General features: G+C 39.4%; 1 protein-coding gene across 1 annotated transcript; it reads left to right on the plus strand.

Annotated features, from left to right (window-relative positions):
* Positions 1-3,120: 3,120 nt before the first annotated feature.
* DLK1 (delta like non-canonical Notch ligand 1) lies at positions 3,121-13,797 on the plus strand. Its single transcript, XM_030452207.1, has 5 exons — positions 3,121-3,296; positions 4,169-4,232; positions 4,677-4,807; positions 8,780-8,921; positions 13,056-13,797. The coding sequence occupies exons 1-5, from the start codon at positions 3,227-3,229 to the stop codon at positions 13,795-13,797; spliced, it is 1,149 nt and encodes a 382-aa protein (XP_030308067.1). The 5' UTR covers positions 3,121-3,226.
* The last annotated feature ends 10,519 nt before the right edge of the window (positions 13,798-24,316 follow it).

The raw sequence follows: 24,316 nt of genomic DNA on the forward strand, positions 1-24,316 counted from the left end.
CAGTCAAAAGGTTTTACATTAGTAGGCAAACAGGCACTTGGGAGTATGAGTACCCCTAATCTGGGCAGAAGTGCTTCTGGATTTTCAGACTTTGCCAAGATGCTTGCACACTGCTGACCAGAAGGTTGAGCTCTCTGTTTCTATGTTCAGTGTAAAGGAAGAAGTCCTTAACAAGCTTAGTCTCAGGGTCAGTCTGCTCCTCCCAGAAGCTCAGCCCTTAAACATGTTAATTATTTAAGTCTAAAAATTCAAGATTGTTATGTGCCATTTTCTTGGAACAAGTGAAATAACAATACCTCAGTTTCTAGACGGATATCCATGAAAACTTTTTTCTGGATTCAGCTATTTCAGTAAGTGTCTTCTATGACTTGATGCCCTCAGTTCCTGTAACAAGTTCTGAAGCAAATCTCTCAAGGTCAGAGGGATTCCACGAAACTGATTCCCAAAGATGGCAGACTGCTGAGAGCTACCTAGACCAGCACTCCTCAGTCTGCTATCACCACTCTGGTATTTTCAGGTGAAGAAATGAGTACAATAATTAACACCTTGGATGATCTCTGTATACAGAAAACAAGTACATGAGGTTTTATTTTCCAGTTTCTTATGCAAAGACTCAAAAAACTAAGAAAAAAAAACAAACCCAAAAACAACTCAAAAAAAAAAAAAAAAAAAAAAAAAAAAAAAAAAAAAAAAAAAAGCAGGTCTCAGTAGACATCACTAGGATCTGCTAGAGCAGTTACTGTAATTTTCAGGGACTATTGTGGAGACTACGGAGAGTTGGATCAGAGTTGTTTGGGCAGCAAATAAACTAAGCAAAAGCAATTTGCAGTTTGGTTTGCTCACATGGAAGGAGGGAAGAGAAGACAGTCAGGATTTATAGGATACTGGGGTTTCTGTTTTGAAATTGCTATCTGGGCAGATTCTGTTCCCATAGATTCTGGTTATGTTGGATAGATTCCACTCTAACAAAAAGGCTTCTCTCAGAAATCAAATTAGCAGGTTTTGTTTGGATTACAAACAAGAGAGGGGAAAATGGAGGCTTGTTCTAATTTCAGCAATCCAAGAAGAACCTCTGAGACACAGAATAGTAAAAAGTGCACAAATTGAAGGCTTCAGTGTTGATTATAATATATCATACATAGGACTGTGAGAAAAAGATTTTATTAGTCTTTTTCATAATATGTCAATTTTGGACAATACAGCTGATATTCAGTGTTAACTCACAAAACAAAAGAAATGTGTCACCATATGTCAGAGTGTATATTTGCAATGCAAATTAGAGAAGATAATTTGACAGTGATTATAAAACCTATGAATTCTGCAAACTCTTTACTCCTAAGTTCTGAAGGAAAAAAAAAAAAAAAAAAAAAAAAAGGAAGAAAAAACAGAATACAAGAATACAAGGAAAAAATTTAGGATAGGAGGCATAAAAGTTATAGCCCTTCATTGACCAGTTGCTCAAGCTCCTGGAGGAATATCCCTGAAATCACAGAACATTTGTAAGCTATTTAACTACCCTGATTGTCTCTTGATAGAAATATGCAAACAAAGGTCTAACATAACAAGGTTTCTACATCACCAAGCCAAGAACATGTGACCTAAGAGAGAAAGAAGCAACCTTGGACCTATGACAACCTGAGTTTAAATAAATAAGAAAGAATAAAAGCCAAGTGAACAGAATAACCAGAGCTGCTGATATTTATCCTAGAAATACCCAGGCCCACAGAAGAGCAGAGTAAAGGATTAGGATGTCATCATTAACACTTCCCATTTTTTACTTCTCTAGAGTGTCATTCATGATAACCCAGGTTATCTAGAGGGCTAGAGCAAAAGCTGTAGCCAAGTAACTTTTCAAAACAGTAAGCAGTGTTTCTGCAGTAAGAGGAAGGCAATGGAGGCAATCTGTGCATGTAGAGTCAGCAGAGTCAGACTGGCCCTGTTTATCTCAGATAACAAAACTTTTGGAGAGCTTTGATGAAGCAGTGCCTACCTCTTGCATCTTACTCCTAAATGTTGTCTTCTAACTGCCCACTCTTTCTCTGCTCTTCCTTTTCCTGGTTTTTATTTCCCCCATTCTTGGTTAAAGCTAGAAGTCAGCATTAGTAGAAGAAAACTTTTTCTTAAGTGACATGATTGTCTTCAAGTACCAGTAAATAGGCTATCTGGATGTAATATGTGCTTTCCAATATGTATTTTCAGGCAGGTAATCTTGAATTAGCCTGTTGTCATTCCAGAGGAAAAGCAGATGGTTGTGTAATTTTCTTACCACATTATAGGGATCTCTAGTTGATTCAAATAAGTGCAAATTGTTAAATGAGGTCTAGTGGAACATAGCACTACATCAGCAAGCAGAAAACAGGTCTCTTGGGAATCCTAAAAAACAGGCATAATTCCTTTAAAAGAAGTAAACAAGTAACAGGAAAGAATACAAAGAAAAATAAACAGCCAGTCTATTTCCATAAGGGACAGCTCAAAGGAAGAATAAAAAGATTGAAAAGATGAAGGAACAGTCACAAATTAAAATATTGAATTTAAATTGTCTTGTGGTGGAAGTGATATTTCCTCTTGATCTGTTCCTTATATAACAGACTGATAAAGGTCGAATTTGGGATGTATTGGTGGTGGGATATTTTTAACTCTTTGACCTCAGAAACAAAACATTTTACCTTCCTTGCTTTTGCTGGGAGGTCTTTCCTGAAAAAGTTGGAGCTCTGATGTGAATTACTAAGGAGGGAAGTCTTCATCTTTCTGAACACAAGCCCCAAATTAGCTCTTTGTGGATCTTCGCAGTAAATCATAACGAGGCAAGACGCGTGCTTAACACCCACCCTCGGCCCCCGCACCCACTCTCCATCAGATCTCTCTCGCGTTCCCTTCCAGCTTTCCTCCCCTTGCCCGCGGCCGCACCACCCGGGCTGCGCCAGGTGTCGGCTTCGCTCCCTGGCCCCGCGTAGCAGAGGTGTGCGGAGCGGCAGAGCCAGGGAGCGGCTGCCCGACCCGGTGCGCAGGTCCCCTGCCTTGGGTGGAGGGCAGGAGCTCCGGGAGGAGGCGGGCAGCCCTGCCTTCCCTCCCTGCCTTCCTCCCGGACCTCCTTCCTGCCGCCCCGTCGCGCAGGAGCCCGGCGGTGCTGGGTAGAGGGGTAGGGGGGTGTCGCCCCCTTCCCGGCCGCCTCCCTCCGCCGAACTCCTCGCGGAGGAGCGCGGAGCAACGCGGAGCGGCCCCGGCCATGGGGCTGCGTGCTGCCGAGCTCATCGGCTGCTGCTGCCTGCTGCCACTCGTTCTCCCCGCAGCCCCAGGTAATGCCGGCGGGGGCGGGGGGGTGAGGAGCGGGCAGCCCGGCAGGGTCCGCGGGGAGAAGGGGTGGAAGCTAGTTAGGAAAGTTTTGGGATTTTGGCGGGGCAGGGAGGAAGGCGGTGGCCTGAGCCCTCCGGCAAGTGCCTCGAGGGTAAAGCCTTCCGCAGCGCTCGCTCCGGCCGAGGGTGCTGGCGGTCTTCAGGAAGCTTTTCCCTGGGACCCAGTGGAGCGTGTTTCTCGTGCGTGGGATGGCAGCGGCTATCCCTGCGATGGGATGGTGGCGGTATCCCAGCAGAGCATCGCTTGATGCGAATACTTGAAGCGAACAAAATTGTGACCGAGTCCTCTAATGCTTAACTGAGGTTATTCATGCATGGTTTAATGAAAATGGTGATTTTTCATTCTTTTTTTCTTAATCTGAGGGGTTGAAATTAAAGCAACACTTTACTGTAAATTGTTATAAATGGATTTTCTCTTCTGATTAAAGGTACTAAAGGTGTTTCAGGTTGTTCTGAAGCAATGCATGTGGGGCAGCATGTTGTGAAATGACATTCATAGATGTGTTCAAAAATTTTCCTTTAAAAGTAGTTTATAGTGATATTACATACACTTTGCCTGTGCTCGTGTTCTTGAATTCTTTTGGCTGTAATTCTTTATGTCATTTCACTTATCCTATAGGAACACTCTCTAACATGTTCTAGATGAGGTTAATTTAAAATAACATTTTGCAAAAACATGTATTTGAAGAAAAAAGTTGGACAATTATGTGGTCTGGTTCTTCTGAAACATCCCAAACGTGTATAGGGCATGATACCATTTTTTTTCCCCTCAGTGCTTATTATTCTGGTTTTATATTATAAATCTCTTCTTCCAGGCGTGAACTGTAAAACTGGCTGCCACCCAGAGAATGGATTTTGTGAATATCCAAGTGAATGCAGGTAAAAAGATCTGTCAGACAGTGCTATTAGCATAGGAATGGATGGCTTCAATAATTCATAGTACTGGTAAAACAGACAGAAGCTGAAATTATTTGCCCTCTGAAAATACAGAACTGTGATGAAACAGCACTCTATTAGGATACAGTAACTGGATGTAATAGAATCACAGAGTAAAGACATCTAGGTGCCTTTTTAGTGTGTTTTTTCCAGTAAGAAAACATTTGCATCAATTGTTTTTTTGGTTTTTTTTTTTTTCATGAATGAAACGGTGTTCATACACACTGCTTTAGTATCCCCAAACACTGATGGTATCTTTTTTCTTACATGTGCTGCATAGTCCACTTTTGTATTGAAAGTTTATTTATTGTGCCGTGAAAAGGGGAACATCAGTGTAATTATGTTTGTTAAAATAAACTATGCCTCTATCTTTTTTATCTCTTTCAGGTGTCAACCTGGTTGGCAGGGTGCTTTTTGTGATCAGTGTGTTCCTTTTCCTGGGTGTTTGCATGGCAGCTGTTCCAAGCCTTGGCAGTGTATCTGTGAGGAGGGCTGGGTTGGCAGCCTCTGTGACACAGGTTTGTTTGCACATCCTCCTCTTGTCGGGGAAAGAGCCCCATCTGGTGTGGAGACGTGCAAAAGTCCTTCTGGATAACTGATTTTAAAAGACTGACTGTTAGCACCAGATATCAAGGAGATTCTGGGAGATTTTTGTAATAATTTAGGCAGAAGCATTCAGTATCTTTTTTAATTGGGCATATGATCAAGCAAAGTATAAACTCATTATTCTATTTTAAATATACATTAATGTGGAAAAGACCAAAAATAACTGCTCCCTTATTGTCATATAAGACCTTTTTATAAAAATACAAGTTGTCTTGTATATACTAAATAACTATTTACCCTTCGTGTGTGTATATATATATGTATATATATTTATACACATGCTGCCTTCTTAATACTTATTGAAAAGGAAAACGTGTCTATTTCTTCCTTTACCTAATGCAGTGATGATTCAGAGGAGCAGCATTAGTATAACTGAGAAAAAAGAGCAGCCTGAACATGCTGCCACTTCCCCCTCAGATCTGTGGGATAAGCACAGGTCTTGTGTGCACTCTTTCACCCCTTACTGGTCAGAATAGGCCAGCTTAGCATAAGTGGCCTTCACTGTGCTGGTTTATTTTGGCTGACACAAGCAAATACTCAGCCAAAGAGATCGGAGGGGACTGAAACCACAGGAGCATCCAGGAGCATGCGCATTTTCAGCCCATGTAGCTGCAGCTGGAAAAAGACACGTGTCCAGGGCCTCGTTCTCTTTTCATGTCTTTCAGCCTTTTGTTGTTATACAGTTTAGAATTTATAGAGCGTACCTTATAGAAGTTTATGTATGATGCGACAGGTTGAACTAGATAGAATTTTCAATATGTCTAAAAGACTCAGGAAATTTCAGGTAGCTCTTATACTTGCAGGGGCATGGAGCTTGGTGCAAGGCACTCGTGCCCATTTAATTTCTCATCTGGTTTTGCAGTCCATACTCAAGAGCTGCAAATATAAGAATAGTCAGGCTTCTTAGTTTAAAGCTATTTCTGGTGTGTTTACAGGAGTTGTAGGAGCAGCAGCACTGCAGGTGCAACTAAATTTTCAGAGGTGTTGTGGACACCTCTCACAAATGTGTTTGGAACTGAGACATCCATCTAGATTGTCATTACAATTAGTCAGGAGGAATGGATCTCTGTCATCTGTGATATACCATCATATGTTTCTAAAACCAGACAGAAGGACCTTCACTACCACCTGAGGGGGCTCAGTTCTATTTTTTGACAATAACTCCAAAGGACCAGATTGTTAAAGGTGCCAACTTCATACCTAAAGAATCCTGTAAGATAATACTAATTTTTTTCAAGGTGCATATATTTATTAAAAGCCATATGAAATGTCTATCTGAAGTTCTAGGCACTGAAATATCTTTGCAATTTTGAGCCTTGCAACTGGTACCTAGGATGCTAACAGTGCTTTGCAAACTGTACCCACATCTTTACAGAAAAATAATATTGTAATACATATACTTTCATATAATTCTATAATACAAATAAGGTTTCTCATGCTTAAGTTCAGAAACTTTTGTTTCTCTCAGCACTTAAGAGTCATCTCAGAGTCTTCGTTGCCTATTTGAATCTATGTCCCCATGAAGAGCTTCCAAGAATATTCAGCCAAAAAGAAATAGCCATCTTTTCATCTGCAGGGACATGTTATGTTGAAAGTCTCTCATCTCATCTCATCTGGGTTTCCCTACTTTAAATAAATTGTTTTGCCACAAGGGGTGAAGAAAAAGGTTCATTTTTTCCTGTTGCTGGAAGGCTGTTAAAAATTATTATCCTGACTCAATAAAGCACTGAAACCTCAAGTGGGTCAACTGCTCAGCCACTAATCTCATCATCCTCTGCGAAAAAGTTGGTGTCAGTTTCCTGGAAGTAAAAAAAAAAATGATTAGGTCAGGAAAAAGGAAGGCTCCTGCTTTTTGGGGGGTCACTGACATATATACATACCTGTCTTTTAAATATGGAAATACAAACCACTAGGTTAACATCTTTGCAATAGAGTGAACCAGCCCACCTAAGTGAATGCCATGGCATCCACTCATCCTCTGGGAACCTAAGCCTAGAAATCAGGTGTATGAACATGCAGTACTGGGCCTGAGGTTTCCCTCTGTGCCTCTCAGATGTGCAGTATATAGTACAGGAACAGGTACCACATCCAACACTGAATATAACAAAGTCAAAACCAGTTTAGTCAATTTATTTCTGAGAAAAAATGGCAATCAAAGCATATGAACCACCTTGCTAAATCAGCTCAGTCATCTCTATCAACTTATCATCTCTGACTGTGCTTGCATAGTCATGTCAGGGTGCTCCTGACTTCCTACTTGAATCTTGGCCTCAATATGGCTAAAAAGGCAACATGACGTGAGCTCAGAGTACACTGTGCTACATCACTTGACAGTTTTGCCAAGAGTATTTGTTGGTAAGCTGTCACCAAAGAGTGCAGGTGGAGCCTCTAATGCCCGTGCTAGGCATGCATGGGACAGGGTATAGGAGTTCTGCCAGGACACAGATGACTATTGAGTGTCCCTTCCTTAGTGATTGCTTCAGGTACTGCAGCATGACAACTTAGTTTTACATAAATATTAATTTATTCGTAATATGATTGTGGCCATTCACAATGCATGTGTAAGTGTACCATCCTGGTTTTGAATTTTCATCTCAGACTCGGTTACCACTTGAAGCAAGTAAATTGGTAATTTGGCCTTTTGAGTAGTGAGGTAAATTGGCCTTTTGAGAGATAAACTAGATAAAATAGAGAAAAGGGGCTGTTTGGGGGTATTCATGTATTTATGTTTTAAAAGGATATCTTGCTAGCAGCTTATATGTTGTGTTTTAAAATTAAAACCTTAACACAAATTACCAATGTGTGTTTCCTTGCTCAGAGTTCATACTTTATTAGCTGCCTTTAAAGCCTATGAAGATTGGTGGCAAACAACACTGTTCAAAAAGGCATTCAAGGTTGTTTTGGTCTGTGTAAAAACTGGAGCTTATAGTCAGGAAGAATTCCAAGTGGTTGTCTTCCAATAAGAATAGGTTAATACCTTAGGGAATAGAGCCTCTTATCCAGGGAAGATTGTATTTGAAAGCTGAGGCTGTTGGAATGTTTTGCTCTGGTTAAATTTTTGGTGTACCTTGTGATACCATCTAACTTTCTGGTTATGCTGTGGGAAGTACAATTTAAATGCCCTAAAGTTCCTTTTCATCTTCATAGGAAGTGTATGGGTGCACACGTGTGCACAAGGCATCAGATATGACTTGCAGTCAGCACTTCTCTACAGCTGTTCCATTTGTTGGCTAAAATATGCACTTGTTTGTTTATTTATTTTTAATTATTTTAAAAATTCAGTAATCATTTGAGTGGGAAGTAGCTCAGCAGGGAAATTGTAAAGATAATGAGATGTGTGGCTTTGGGTCCAGACATCACACAGCTCTCTCTTCTGGTGCAGTTATGTAAGGGTTGGATGCAGCCCAGACAAAAGATGAAATTTTAAGAGATTTTTGTAACTTGCTGATCTCTGTTATTATGAAATGTTTGTTCATAAGCACATAATGATAGGGTCTCAAGCGGGGAGCAGGGAGAATTCCCAGTTCCTGATTGCTTCATCAAAATTCTGCTCATGGATATGCCAAGGTTGTGAAAGGATGACTAGGCTGCATAGTTCTTTCTTCCGTACTAATATTTTATTGATAAAATTATTTATTTACTGACTCGAGCAATGCAAATGTATTTTACACGTGTGAGCTAGGAACAGAGAAACAAGCTGAAAGTGCTTGCAATAGCTGAGCAATTTGAACTTCATTTTAACATAGGGAAGAATAAATCATAGTTTAAAAAATGCAGGATGAAGAACCATTGAAGCTATATTTTATTTGAAGCATTGTATACTATTTGCTAACTTTCCATTAGCTTAATCAAGCCCTGTTGTTTGGTTGGGTTTTTTTAAACAGATATTCACCCATGTTCTGCAAAGCCCTGCACCAATAACTCAACATGCATAGAGACAGGTGATGGAGGATATATTTGTCTGTGTGCCCAGGGATTTACAGGAAAAAACTGCCATCTCAAGAAAGGACCCTGCATTATTAATGGGTAAATATTGTTTTCCAATATGAATTTAAAATCCGTACTCCTACTATTATTCATAATTCTTTGCTAAGGGGAAGTATCTCAGTGCTAAAATGCATAATGCTTCTGCTAGATACTAGTATTGTTTTCAAATTTTACAAATCTGATCTGTTTGTATAGTAAAGATTTACAGACTATCAGTACAAGTTGACATGCATAATTTGAATCCTAAAATTGATAATTTTATTGTAGTTAATTTATGCGTTCCCATTATTTTAGTAAAAAAACTTGAAGTTACCTCCCATCCTGTGTTCTTGCCAGTAGTGAGAGATAAGTGTATATACAAACCATGTACAGTATTTATTACAGCACCCAACAGGCAAGCTGTCTGCACAAAAAACATCTAGTCCACCAGTGTATAATTTTTTTAATGTGATGTATAGCAGTATGTTTGCAGATTACTGTAGGTGTCAATCTCACTTTCACCAGAGCAGGATGTGGGAGGCCATTGCTTTACATTCTCTAAGAGAAATGAGACATTAGGAACAGCATTGCCAGCAAATTGAGGAAGATGATCTGATCCTTGCTTTCTGCTCAGTCCTGTTGAGACACATGTGAAGTGCTGGGCCCAGTCCTGGGCTCCTTGGTATGAGAAGGATGTGAACATAATAATGTGAGTCCATCAAAGGGCTATGAAGATGTTTAAAGAACAGCTCTCCTACAAGAAGAGGCTGAGAGGGCTGGATTATTTAGTCTAGAGAAGGCTCTGAGGGAACTGATGTGTAAATACTTAATAGAAGCAAAGAAGATGGAGCCAGGCTCTTCCTAGACATACTCAGTTAAAAGAGGCAATGGGAACAGACTGAAAAACTTTCAGCAGTATCACTGGTAGAAGTTCTTGAAAAAACATTGCCCTTTCAAAGTTAAAGAAAAGTTAATTGGTAATTTTATTGAAATCTAGAAATATCTGATTTCTTCTGCCTCATCAAGGATCTGATCCCATAAGCATACAGAATGCCTTTCTGATGGATACAAGCTTGGTAAAACTGTAACCTTAAAATTACAGTTTTCTGTTTGGAGTTTACATTCTTTCTCTCTACCTTCATATTAGTATGTTCTGGTTTTGTTTTTGGTTTTTTTTTTCATCAGTAGATTATTACAAATATTCAGTTCTGTGTCATGACTAAATCTTCTGAAGACTTGTTCAGTCTTGTTTAAGGACCAGTAATGCCTCTCACTGTATCTGGCAAGAATTGCCATTTGTACAACTTTATGTCAGTGGAATTTGCCGTTGGTTTCAGTTGGGAGACAATCATACAATTCTATTTGGGTTTACTTTCAGCATCCAAGATAATTGCTCTGATCTGCCTATTTTTCTTCATGGAAAATTAGGATATTTAAATCCTCTCAAGTGCCTTGAATGACATCCAAGCACCTTGCCTAACACAGGGGACACAAATACCTTACTTTCTCCACTTTTCCTCTGTGGAGCAAATATTTCAGTAATTCAGAGCGGATGTATATTAACTATCCCAAAGAACAGGTGAGATACAATCCCAAGAAAATAGAACAGATTAGTTCCAAATACTTAAATAAAATTGCTGAAACTACATTTTTGTGATGGTACTCAGTGTTTGAACTCAATGCACATGAACTAGTCTGGAAATCATGCACAATTCTTTATAAGGAAATAACATTCTTGAAATAGCAATTCCTTTTCTCTAGGAAGCTGTGTCTTCTTCTGGAAAATGGGTAGCAGACTCTGCAAGTCTGCTTTTAGTTGAAAAGGACAACTGTTCTCATCATAAGCACTCAGTGTTGGCAAATACTTCACAGTCCACCAGAGAGTGCACCTCACATCCTGGAGAGAGACCTCATCATATGATGTTATCTCATTTACATCTCACTTCCTCACAGTTCCCCTCAGTAGTTATTTTAACAATCTTGATATTACGAAGATTTGCTGCTGGCTCCACAGTTAATATACACAAAGGCAATTTATAAATCAAAGTGATTGTTCTAGTCTGCTTACAAAATCAAGGTGTATCTGCTTTAGTGACATCTTTGTAATGTTTTGAAGTTTTGCTCTGAAACACATCATTGAGTGTCACATAAAATGCAAGTAGAGTATTTGGAAAGCAAAGAAGTGGTTATGTCCATGTTCCACAAGCAGTCCTGCATGCATCACGCCTTACTGAACATGCACTAAATACTGTACATGCAGGATAACAATCTATCCAAAGAGATTGATATGAATACATTATTTATTTAAACATATTAAAATCAGGTAAATGCAACTCAGTGTTAGTAATAATCATAGAAAGTTTTTTCTCTTAACCTTATTTCATTTTTTTACACTTCTGAAAAGTGTACCTTTGCATTCTCCATCAATTTCTTTCCATTTTTCTAGAAAATACTATAATTCAACCCACCCATGTGGTTCAAACTTCTACACATTCCATATCCAAAACATCTTCTCATATTTTCCATGGAACCTGGAAAGCTAAGAGAGTGTGCTAGACACTCCACGACAGGACATAACCACTCATTTACTCAGGGCCTGTACAGCTCAAGTTGTTGTCAACAACTTCTAACTTCAGACTTCAGGAACAACCATGTCTTTTGCTTTCCTGCTTCCAGCCTTCCAGTTTCTTGTTTCAGGAGCTTTTATGCCAGCCAACATCTACAGTAAAGGACAGTACAAGAGGACAGAGCAGTCTATGTGGAAGCAGCAAAACACAGGCAGATGTTTCCTTTACCACAGTATTCAGACTCTCCTGATGTGTGGCCAACCAAGTGTTTTGGTCCCCAGTAAAGCCAGAGGTTGCTGGGCTAGTCCCTATCATTTCTGTTCCCAGAGGAGTAGATGGGTTTTAACCATATCCTGACCAGTGATGTAGTCAGGAGCTTTATCCCTTTCATAGTCATCTCATTCAGACATAAACTGGTCTCTTAAATCTCTGTGTCTGACCATGGGATTCCATGGTAGCCAGTTGCTACCGACCACTGCCTGTGTGAAATGTCAGCATTCGTGAAGCTGTGAGGTTGATTACTATTGAGGACTTTCGCCTGGTAGTGTAATACTTAAGTAAGTTTGGACTTCTTAACTATGTCCTGGTACTGTGCTGTAGGTCTTCAGAGATTTGTAATTAGGAAAACTTTTGTTGTCAGGCTTGTTGTAAGCTTCACCAAGCGTTACTCATTTTTAGAACCTAAGTTTTAGAAGCTCTGTTCATATATGATGAACTGCTCAAAAAAATGGGTTTTCAGATTTGTAAAGGTGCCCAGGGTACCTTTTCTGCCAACACTGAAGGACAGAGTCCACATCGCACAGTTCCACTCACTGGGTCATCTGTGCCTTTCTGTCAGTGGATGGACCTATCCTTTGGCCTTACAACCAGTAAGTCACAGTTATATTGCAATGGTAAAAAAAAGGTTCCTCAGTGAATTTCCATCACTGAAAACATATTACCAAGCTATTACTTATTAAGTTCTTAAAGAGTTTTCAGAAATACTCGGTTTTCTGTGGTCCTGTCCTCACAGCTGCCTTTGCCAAGGCTAAAACTATCCCACTAATTTATTTTTTCATTATATTTACCACAATTTTTGGCTGAACATCGGTTTTCAGGAAAGTATTTGTTTGCCTCTTAATTTTTCACATCATGAACCACTGGAGAATCAGAATGAAAACAGCCAGCTTTATATCTAGCTGCCATGGTGGAGTGCTTTGCCACTACAATACATAGATTATTTTATGAATAACTAGGTGGAAAAGAAAGCTATGCTGCTAGTGTCTTTGTTCAGTCTTGTCTGAATAGTTGCTCAGCTAAATAGCTCCAAGCATATGAAAACACGTGGAAGCTTAATTTGAATAAATGTTTGAAATACTTCAAAATCCCTTCAGAGCTCTTCATGTTGAATTTATATACTGTTGTACTAATCCTGCCCAAAGGGTCAGGAGAAGATAATATAATCTGTATTGACAAAGCTGTTGAACAAACTCATTCTTGATTCAACTATATTGACTTCAGTGGATTTGCATTTGGAATTGGCTCTTCCAAAGAAAACCAGCTCCTTTTATTATATAGAGCTTTTCCTAGTAGTTTGTGTCATTTGAGTTGAATTCAGTTCTGTCTCTGTGTTTGTTGTCTGTTCTAGCTCTCCCTGCCAGAATGGAGGAACATGCATTGATGACAATGGTTTTGCACCACATGCTTCCTGCCTGTGCCCTTCTGGTTTTGCTGGCAACTTCTGTGAAATAGATCGGGATGACTGTGAATCCAACCCCTGTGAAAATGGGGGAACATGTACAGATATTGGTGCGAATTTCAGCTGTTTTTGCCCCCATGGCTATACAGGAAAGCTCTGCAGCAGCCGTATCATATTCTGTGCAAGTGGCCCATGTGAGAATGGGGGGACATGCCACGAACATCCCCAAGGAGGATTTGAATGCATCTGTAAACCAGAATTTTTTGGTGAGACCTGCAAGCAGCCCAGGAAAAACATGAGCCTCTCTGAAGTGAATATGGAGACAAAGCATATGCAGAATTACAAGCCTCCCCTAAAAGCTCATCACAGATCAGCCCATCATCAGCAAGAAATCCTGAAAATAACAGTGAAAGAAACGATCCAAAATGCAGATCCCTTGCTCAGTAGAAGCCAAGTGATATGTTTTATTGTACTGGGCTTGCTGACATGCCTTGTTGTGTTGGGTACAACTGGGATTGTTTTTTTTTCAAAGTGTGAAATGTGGCTTGCTAATGCCAAATACAGTCATCTCCTACGCAAGAAAAAGAACTTTTTTCTCAAATCTAACAATGGGGAAAACCTCTCAGTTAATATTATATTCCCAGAGAAGATCAAACTGACTAATTACACTAAGAACTACACTGCCATCTAGGCCCCTGAAATCTTGCACCTTTTCACAGCAATATGTGAAACAGATAGAATTTATTGCCTGTGATTGGCCTCAGTATTTGTGGGTACAATTGCTGTAGCTTGTGCTGAGTGATAACAAATTATATTGTATCTGTATTGCTAAGGATATTTTCATTCCCCAAAATAAAAGTTAAAAAAAAAAACTATTAAAAATCAGGAAATGTTAATTTGATTTATTTTAAAGGCAGCTATTTTTTGTAAAATAAAAAGAATTTACTATTGGGACTGTACTGCAGCTTTGTCTTGTGCATTGTTTATTTGGAAAAAATGGTACTTGTAAATTACTCAGTAATGGGTTTTGGGGTTTTTTTGTTTGTTTTTTAATAAACAGCAGCTAAGGGCTATACTGCTTTATTTATTAATTTCTAAATGCTATGGTATGGCAAAGTCCACAGCAAGTGCCCCTGCCTAAGTCTTCTGCTGTCTGTGATAAAAACTGTAAAGATTATAATCACCAGGAGCAAATGCACACTGATGTCTCAGGTATACAGTTTTACTATTTTTTACATGCTTGTAAGATAGATAACTCCTTCTGTCGAATCTGATCTTTTTGGTACTGATTTCAGGTTAAAGATGTCTGTTGCTTGGGATGCTACCTCCATAAATTCTTCTATATACCATCACAATGTTAAAAAGTTGTCCAATGTCTTTGGTGATACTTTCTGCATAGATGCCAGGTAGAACTGTAAAGAATCTGAATCTGACTTTTCTATAAATATTCCCCACAGAACTCTGCCAAAATACACATCCTTCACACCTGTTTCTTTGGAAGAAATGAAAAGATAACGTGTCATCTGAAAGAGGACATCTGGTTTAGTTCTTTGTTTCTGCTTTTTCTCTCCTCTGTTTCAAGGTGAGGACAAGATTTTCAAGAACTGAAAGCAACACTGAGAAACAAGCAAAGGCTCATGAAAGCTACAAAACTGTTAGGGGCCTGAGGGTTCTAACAATATCTTAACATCTCTGAGGTGCCTGACCCTGGAACCTCACCCTCCCAGCTCTGGTTCAGCCTCTGCCAGACTGTGCTGTTGTTAAGGGTATGACCCACCCTGGGGCATGACCCTCCTGGGTCTCCAAGCTGCATTTCCATACTGGGCATCCTGGTTCTGTCTGCTCCATTAAAAAAACAAAAGAAAAACCAAACCAACCAAAGAAAAACAACCCTCCAACCAAAAGAAAAAAAAATTCACAAAACCCCCACAATTCTACCACCGAAACCCAACAAAACCAAAACACTTTGCACTGGAGTGCCTGAAGATGTCTTCAGCTGCTGTTGAGTAACAATTTACTTTTCCAGCCACCTCAGACTGAAACACTCAGCAGTTTCTTCTGAGTTGTCTGATAACTATGCTATTCCCAAATCCAGTAACAGTTGCTCAGATTTAAAAATAAAAATAAACCACAATAAAGCTTTAAAGCACACACAGGTCATTAGCTTAGGTTTTTTCTGTTGACATCTCCTAATTGATATGAATATGTAGCAAGTTTTCTGTATTGCTGATAATATTCAGACATACCATGGCATTACAGTGCAGAGCAAAGATTAGAGCTAACAGGAGAAAGGGTGTTGAGATGCTACTGTGGAAAGCATTGACTTCTAGATAACAGAATGAAAATTTTAAAGCAAGCAGATGCTTTCTCTCAAAATTTGTTGAGAAGATAAATATTCATCAAAACCAGCAACTTTACAGCCAGTCTTAGCAAAGATGACTAACTTCAAAATCCAGATGAAGGTAAAACGAGGTAAGCAGTGTTGAATTTGAAACCATGAAATATGAGTCATGTGGGTTTGCATGTTGCTTTTAAAAGAATATTTTTTAAACATGTAATTCAGTGTTGTAAATTTTAATGTGTTTTATTCTGTGATTAGAAGTACTATAGGCTCAATCTGGATATAATCAGATACACTGAATAACTCCATTGAGTAGCTTGCAGCTTTGATTCACAATCAATTGCATAGAGGAGATGTGCTAGGAATCAGTGATTAAATTCCAGAGTACTGTGCAGCTTCCTTCTCCCTTTGAACATAGACTTCCTTAGTGCTTACAGCTGAGCAAAGCTTCAAGTAACAAAGCTTGAGATTAAAAAACAAAATCCAGGTACTTAGAGTTCATATTTATAAACTCTCATGATTTTTTGGCCATGGAGACCTAGTTTGCAGCTGCTCCATCACAGTGTATTTTTTCACATGTAGACAGGAGAGCTGCTTTGAAGAGGTCACTAGTTCAGCATGGAAAAACCAACAGATTTCAGCTCCCAATATGGTCTCTATCACTGATAGTGTCAGCAAACAGTAGAGAAGGCTACTGTCCTGCTGTACTCTCTAAAGGCAAAAAGTTTTACCTTAAACATGAAAGGCTGGCAAAAATAATAGGTGTTTTTAGCTTCTCTGTTCCAGAGAAGGATTAGACATGTTTCTCAAATCTTAGCTGTCAGTGAACAGCTCTGAAGCTGCCTCACTATGTAAGTGATAGAGCACAGATTAAAGTTTAAGAAAACTACAGTATTTGAATCAATAGCCTGAAACAGGTCTCCAAACCAGTAAGTTTAAAACAAGCATCTGTAAAAAACCAAATAAATAAGGACAAGTAGGCTGAGGGACTGGCTGTGACAGGGGGACAGTTTGTTAAATATTGTAGAGTAACTCCAGCTTCTCCACAGGCTGTAGGAAAACATTTTGAAAGATATTTTTTTAACCATCTCTCTTTGAGCCACCTTAGACTCAGTTCCTGTTATGTAAAAAAGAAAAAAGGACCCACAGATCTTAAACAAAGCTCAGGTTTTTAGACACAAGACATTAATGTTTTTCTGGGGTTTTTTTTGTTTTTGTTTTTTTGTTTGTTTGGTTGGTTGGGTTTTTTTGTGATTGTAGTTGTTTGATTGGCTTTTTGGGTTTTGTTTGTTAGATTTTGTTTGGGATTTTTTTTGTTGTTTTGTTTTGTTGTTGTTGGGCTTTTTTAATTGAAAAGGGGGGGGAGAGCTTTGCCTGCTGTAACTGTAGAACATAGGAAGTAGTGATCACCAAATTATGGACAAAGATGTCTGAAGAGTGAATACATGCATGTCTTTTGTTTTTACTGACATTCTTGACAACTGTCCATAAACCAATAATGTACCCATTGCTTTTGTTTAGTAAGGATTCTATTTGCAAGTGCTAAACCAGCTCCTGATGATACAGCCACAACAGCCCAGTTAATCTGCTCTTCTGGGCTGATAACCTGAGTTCTGTTCTCAAAGAAATATTCAGGTGGACCATGGTATTACTGATTAAAACAGACCTTCAGCTTTTGAGTGAAGCAGTGTTAAGGGCCTGGCAGCAGGAATGTATTCAGATCACTGAAGACAATGGTCCAGATCGCACTGCCTGAATGCAACACTTTTCATAACTATGTTCTTCTCTCTCCAAGTTCTCAAATTTACCTATGCCTTGGCAAAATTTATTTACCATCACAGCCTTAAGGGAAAAACAATTTTCTACAAATATAGGACTTTGATTTTTAATTTTTTTGAAATCCAGGACTATCCCGGCAGAACTGGCTGTGTATGCATCCAGAGCACACTAAATTATTGCACACACACTGTTGATTTTTCAAAACACCTCTCATTTACTATGCATTTTTCGTGAATGAGCCATGGACAAATCTTGCATTCCTGGATGTCACACAGCCGAGGAAAATATCCAGTGCTGCCTGGTTTAGGTGAAAGAAGAGTCTTGAGAGATTACTCTGGTTGCTCAACTCATACTGAAGCCAGCACTTGAGACCCACAAAGATGGACCAATTTTGCCGCTTCTCTGTGGCCATTAAATGAGATAAACAACAACAACAACAAAACATTATAATCTGCGTAGTAGATTTTGATCTTATAATGTCAACTAAAATTTTCAAGCTTTTTCCTAAACTTCTTGAAGGGAATTAGTATATAATCGTTTTATTACTTTGCAAGAGGAGGAACAAGACTTTATAAAAAGAGTGTACTTCAGTCTCAAATACAAACTGAGCTGTTGCTCTTTTAGAAAACCATGGAATTCATTAATTTTGTTCATTAGCTCTAAAGCTGAAAAAGAGATTTTTTCTTCTGTCTTGCTCTCCGATTGATCGTTGAGATGGAGGACCTTTGTTGAAGCTTGTATCTGAGTGAGGTTCTCAGAGAAGTTCATCAAGGCATAATTCAGACTCTAGTCCTATCCTTAGCAAGCCAGATAAATTTTGCAGACACAGAGCAACATCCTTGTTCATGGTCTCTCAAAGGCAACTCTGAGCAACTTTAGTGCTAAAAACATGATAAAACATGAAGGTGGTATAATACTCGAATGAAGGACTAATCCAGGCTCAGTTAGAAGTTATGATTACGCCAAAAAAGTTTTTACAATGTTTTGGCACGTGAAACAGAACAAAATACTGTTTCAATCTCCTCTTTGTGCACTTTCCTCTCTTGTAACTATATTCCTGCTGTTAGTTGCAGCTTTCTACTATGTACATCCACTTGATGGCAGCATTTGAACACAGAACCGTTTAGAATCTCTTCAAACTGTCCTCTGTATTTTGTATCTGGAACTCTGTAACCCATCTCCAGTGGGAAATGCTCTCTGAGAGAGACAAATGTGGGAAGAGGGCAAAAAGGGGGAAAGATAATATGCCCATGGTTCTTCCTCTGTAGGTAACTACTGCTCATGACCTGGTGAGCTGCAACAAAACCAAAACAACACTTTGCAATTTGTAGAGGATGCCAGCAGTGTTTCCACAACAAAATTACTGGCAGGCATCTCCCAGCTTGCTGAGAGTCCATCTATTGACTTTTCCAGCAAGGAATAGTTAACACTGTGACAGGCTAAATAAACATGGAGTTCACTGGAGCCATTCCATTCTACCTTCCGTCGTTTAAATTACTGGAAGTATTTCAAGAGTTCTGCATCTTATCATGGAGCAAGTATAAGCTTTTAAGGGATTCAAGTCTCTACTCTCACCTGTGCCTGGTTTTCTTCCTAACTAATGGGACTTGGAGGACTAAGGAGATCTGACTGATCTGGTGGCCTGGAGCCTGGATTGCTGAGAGATAGGAGAGGCAGCCTGTTTTCAGGGACTGTTGGAGCAGTCCTTGTAGTTTTGAGCCCAATCAAGAGTTAGCAATGGCTCCTTGCTGAGAGAGAACAAAGGTTGCCTGGAAGCCAAAGATGAAAGCGTAAGAAATCGCATGTGGGCTCAGTGGTGGAAGAGAGCCATAAAGGGACCAAGTCTGATGTGGTGTGCTCTCTGAAGAAATTTTTCTTTAGAAAACTGCAGGGCTGTTATGCTGTTAACACATCAGGGGAGATCTTACTTTGTGTTTTATAGAACACATGTGAGGTTAGGGGACCTAAAAGCTTCAGATTTACCAGGTTTGCTCTCCACAGCTGCCTGAGGCCCAGCCCTGCTGTCCCCTTCGGAAAGCTGGAATTGTCCAATACTTTCAATGAGACTGCTGCCATTACCTAAGGGTGTCATCTTCCTTTAAAATATAAGTCCATTGATCTTGGCTGGAGATTTTAATTTTTTTAATCCCACAGTCATGATCTCTATTAAAAAAAAAAGAAGCGCTGAGAAGCACCAAGCATTTCTTCTCCAGAGAAACCAACAAGAAAGGATAGAGATGGTTAGCTCTCCTGACAAGTTACAAAATTAGGTGTGATATGGAAATTATATCCCTTAAGAATATCCCATTCTTAAGTAGGAAGATCAAGGATAATCATGTCCATTGACTGTATTTGCAGAGGCTGACATTTGAGGTGAAGGAGCTTCTTTTACACTATGCATAGTAGTATCTGAAATACATCTGTCTTTGGAATTAACTACATGCTAATCTATATTGAAGATGCCTAAATGCAAACAAATAGAGTGGTGGTAGAGCACTTAGGAATGGAAGATCATGCCCAAATCCACACAGCCATAATCCAGTAACAACTTTAGCAAAGAGCTTCATGTGTTCTACTTTGCAGAGTCACACAAAAAGAAGAAAGGAGAAATAGCTGAGTTTAAAGAGACAACGGAATGGTGAGTCTGAGCATTTGCTTTGAAGATGTGAAGTAAAACAGTGTGGTGGGATTGTCTCCACAGAGCCCCAGGGCATAAGAGGAATGAAGACCACCCAGCTAACCTGGAAACAATGAACCTCAAAGGCCTTGTCAGTCTAGAAGGCACGACTAGCTTGAGGCAGGGGAGGAAATCTAAGTAGGTGGCATGGCTAGAAGAAGCAGGGAATTTAGGCGTTTTTTTTAATTATTTTCTTCTGCCCCCAAGATGTGCTAGTTAGATTTGTGGTAACTCTGTCCAATTGCTTACAGACAGCAGGGTATGTGTGACCACTACAAGATGATGGGTAATTAGCCATCTTGCTATAGTTCTCTACTTTTCACCTCACAATTTAAAGAGAGGTAAGAAGTGGGGAAGCTGAAATGGGATAGATAGTAGCTTGTGTGTATTCAGCAAAGACTCATCTAAATGTCTGAGGTCTTGATAGGCTGTCGATAGCCAAATGATGCCTATAGCTAGGCAAAGATAGTGTTTTTCTATTGAGTAGGACCACGAGGTAACTCTTTTAAAAAGGTATAATTTTAGCTTTAAAGGATTCCTCGCTGTCCATTTTTCAATCCAGTCTTTGGAAGAACTTGATGTAGAGGAGACAAAATGTTATTAAATCTTGTGATTCAAATGTTGGAGCATTAAACTATCACCCTAAATACATCTTCAGATGTATTGACATAATAAGCACTTACATACGCTCTTTCTCTTGTGGGCAGTGCTGGGTTTGCAAACAAGTGAGTTTCCATTGAAAAAGTTACAGCTAAGGCTGCCTACAAAGCTCTGACCAACCAATATTGGTATTTCTCCTACAGAGCTACATTTGTGATAAAGCCCCGGAGAACCCAACTGATCATGTATAATACCCATGTCCTTTAGCCCACAAAGCTCCATATTTTGTAAAAAACAAAACAACAAATATGGACAGTGTGTGCTTGAACATTCATAAGGTGCTTCTGCAGGCCCTGGCCGTGGCAGTGTGCAGTGCTGTGACTAGATGGTGCACTTGCCATGTCATATATAGAAACTGCAAATAGAGTGGTGATAGCTGCTCCTCACAAAGGTATTTGTGAAAGCACTGGTAGTGATTAATGTGTGCATAGCTATCTTCATCTTTGGGGAAGGATAATTTCAGCCATGGGATGAGTGGTAACTCTGGATTTTAAGCTCTGAAGTCATTAACGACATGTATTCAATACAATAAATGCAACCCCCCCTCCCTGAAAAAAACCCCAACCAAAACCAAATCAAAACAAAAAGTAACCAAAACAAACCCTAAACAAACCTACCAAAAATAACCCTCAAACAAAACCAAACCCCCCCCACACACAACATATCACAGTATTTTTGTCCAAACATCCAGCAAGCCTCATTCACTATTATTTGTATTGCCTTGTTTGTAATAATATTGTGAGTCTGTACTGAAACTTGTCTGAAATTTCTCTTTCTAGGGCCCTGTGCTGGGTCTGCAATATCAATGCCTGGTGCAAATTATCTACATATAGATTTCCCGTGCTTTGTGGCTGGCTCAGGCTAATATGGTTTTAAGTCTCCGCAAAAAAGCCATAACTGTGTGTGGAACCATAACAGTACTACCCAAAGATATACTCATACAAACTTCTTGTCCTTTTAACATGAGTTTTATTGGGCTGTCTTGAATTTCTAGTTATTAATGCAATAGTTTAAACCACAAGTTTGAGGGAAGCAAATGCCAGGTTTATTGGAAACAATTCATCCAGATAAAAGCCAAGCCTTTTAAAAGTTGAAGTACACCTTCTGCAGGTCAAAGATCAATGCTTCCAAAGTCCTAGAGCTCTTGGCTGAAATATATTCTCTCACAGAAAACAAGTAACTGTGCCTGAACTGGTCCTGGCTCCAGTTGTACATCCTGAAGAAAATTAAAAGTAATTTGAGTTTTATCTTTCATTTTCAGTGAACTCATGATGCCTTGTGTTTGCCATAAGCTGACAGTTCCACGGGATTACAAGATGCAGCTGCCATGTGATCTGTTATCCTGCACAAGAGTGTAGTGTAGGAGTGTGATGTACCTGAGATCCTTCCTCTGAATTCCTTCCAGTGGCAGGGATGGGCATTTTAAGACTGTTGGACTGAAAACCTTCATAATGTTTATTCAAAGCCTGTCTGAAATCCTTGCTCATGAAAAGGACAAGTGTGAAGAAAATAGTTTTGCAGTTTGTTTCAATTATGTGTGTATCTGAGTGAAGATTTCAGGATAAAGCTGCTAGTCTGGAATTAGAACTGAAACTGCAGCCACAGAGGGCCCTAGGGTTGCATTCTCATTTGACAAGACTGCATTCTTCTCAAAGTTCAGTAAGACTATCCTGTGATTGCTGGGATATATATGTTTAGTATTCCAGCAAAGCTGTGTGCATCATGCATAGGACAGATTTGTTTTGCCTTGGCACAGATCTGACAGTGCAGCTTGAAAAGTTCGGCTGGAGCAGGGCTCCAGCAATTCTTTCATTCCATCCAAATGGTCATTTTTTTTCCAACAAGTGCAATCTGATGAATTAATTTCTACTTATAAGATAGCAATTTGACATCAGGGAACAAAAAAAGGAGCTGTAATTTACAGTCTTCTGTTCATGTGGAGAAGTGTAACTGAACCAATTTAGAAAAAAACAAAACTGTAAAAAAAAGAAGTACCAATTTTTCTTTAAAATAGCATTAGTGATGAGTTAGTCTTTATGTATTTTATCAATTTGTATAATTTCCAGGACAACTAAGTTATCAAGACTTGAGGGATGAAGGGTTTTCTTGGGTGCAAGCATTTCAGAAGGATTTATCACCAAAATTACTACAAAGACTAGATGGTAGGATTAATGTAGGTCTTTTTCCTTTGAAAAACACAGATATAAATATTGTTTTCACTTGTACCAAACAAAAAGATGTCTAGTCTAAGCATAAGATGGGCTTATATAAACCACACATTAGTGTGCTCTGGTTTTGACTCTCATTCTGAATTCTGGTCTGAGTTCCTTTTTAATCAGGAACATTGAAATATTTTTAGAATAAGTGATTTGATTAACAAATGTCAACTCCTGTGACACATAAGTATTTTTATTTTCCTCAGAATTAAAGAACCTATACCTTGCCAGGGTCTTGTGTTCTGGCTCTAATTTCTGCCAAAAAGCCCCTAGACTTCTAGGTCATCACTCTTGGAATACATCTTTCCCATGAAGCTTGGTTTTGCTCCATGAATGACACAGCGGTTGTAAGGGGACTACTAACTGTCCTTTGTGGAAAAAAAATTGATCTTGATGCCTTTTTGTATACTTCTGATACTTCATTATTCAGTGCTTCTTGAACTACATTTGTCCCAGAGAAGAGATTGGAAAAGAAATTTCAGAAGTATAATTCCTGTTTTCCCCTTTTTGTTTGTTAGTTTTTTGTCTGTGGTCAGAGGGTGAAATACACTGCGCAACAACTCATGGTATTGCTTGCAGCTGAGTAAATCCTCTTTAAACTTACTAAACCAAATGAAATGGCATTATGTTTTCCAGCAGGGTATAGACTCTGTTAGCACAAACTAGTCAAAGGGTAGCTGATGATACGTATTTACCAGTGAGGGAGCGATATTGAGCTGGTAAAGCATATGTGCTGAGGAGGGTGAAGAAACAGAAGGCTTCATAGGGGCAGGGAGGTGACATTAACTGTCATGTTATGACAGCATATGTTCATTACTTTTCTGGGCATGGCCCTTTGTTCTAGTGCCTTGCTGTATGTGTTAAATCCTACGTAGTACTGAAACTCTGTACATTCAGAGTAGAGTCAAAAAAATAAAATCCACTGTGCAGTGCCTGGCTGAGCATTAACCTGCACGCTCAGGAGAGAACATGGAGTGGGCATTCAACTGTACTGGAAGAGCAGGTTGCTGTGTCAGCCCAGTGCTGACCCTGAGGCTATGAACTTGTTCCCTGGATAGATTTTTAGGTCAGAGCAGCAGTGCACTGATGGAGCTGTGCTAATTCTGCTTCCAGAGCCTGTTCAGTTAGTATCAGCATTCCCTGCTCCAGCAGCTGCTGCAGGCTTGCCCAGACCAGCTGGCCTGGGGCTCCTGAGTCTCTGGGCTTCCTTGAAAATCCCATTGTAAAAACAGTGAAAGACTAGCAAAAAAACCTCAGTGTCATCTTCTGTTCACATTCAGTTCACATTCTGTTCACATTCTGCCCTATTCTCTTTTTCCATAATTTTATAATTTAAAGTAAACTAAGCCAATAGTAACTAAATCTGAAAATCTGTAAAGAAATCCGTTCACAGGTATGGGTATCATGGGAAATGCAAATAAGACATGTCTGTTTTGACTGCCAGTAACTGCCTTTACCTACGTGATGAGACTTAAGTTGTGCAAGCTGGGAGGAAAGTGTACATCTCACTGTACTGAAGCAGCAAATGTTGGTGGGA

Source organism: Calypte anna, chromosome 5A, assembly GCF_003957555.1.
Source record: "Calypte anna isolate BGI_N300 chromosome 5A, bCalAnn1_v1.p, whole genome shotgun sequence".
Lineage (NCBI taxonomy): Eukaryota > Metazoa > Chordata > Aves > Apodiformes > Trochilidae > Calypte > Calypte anna.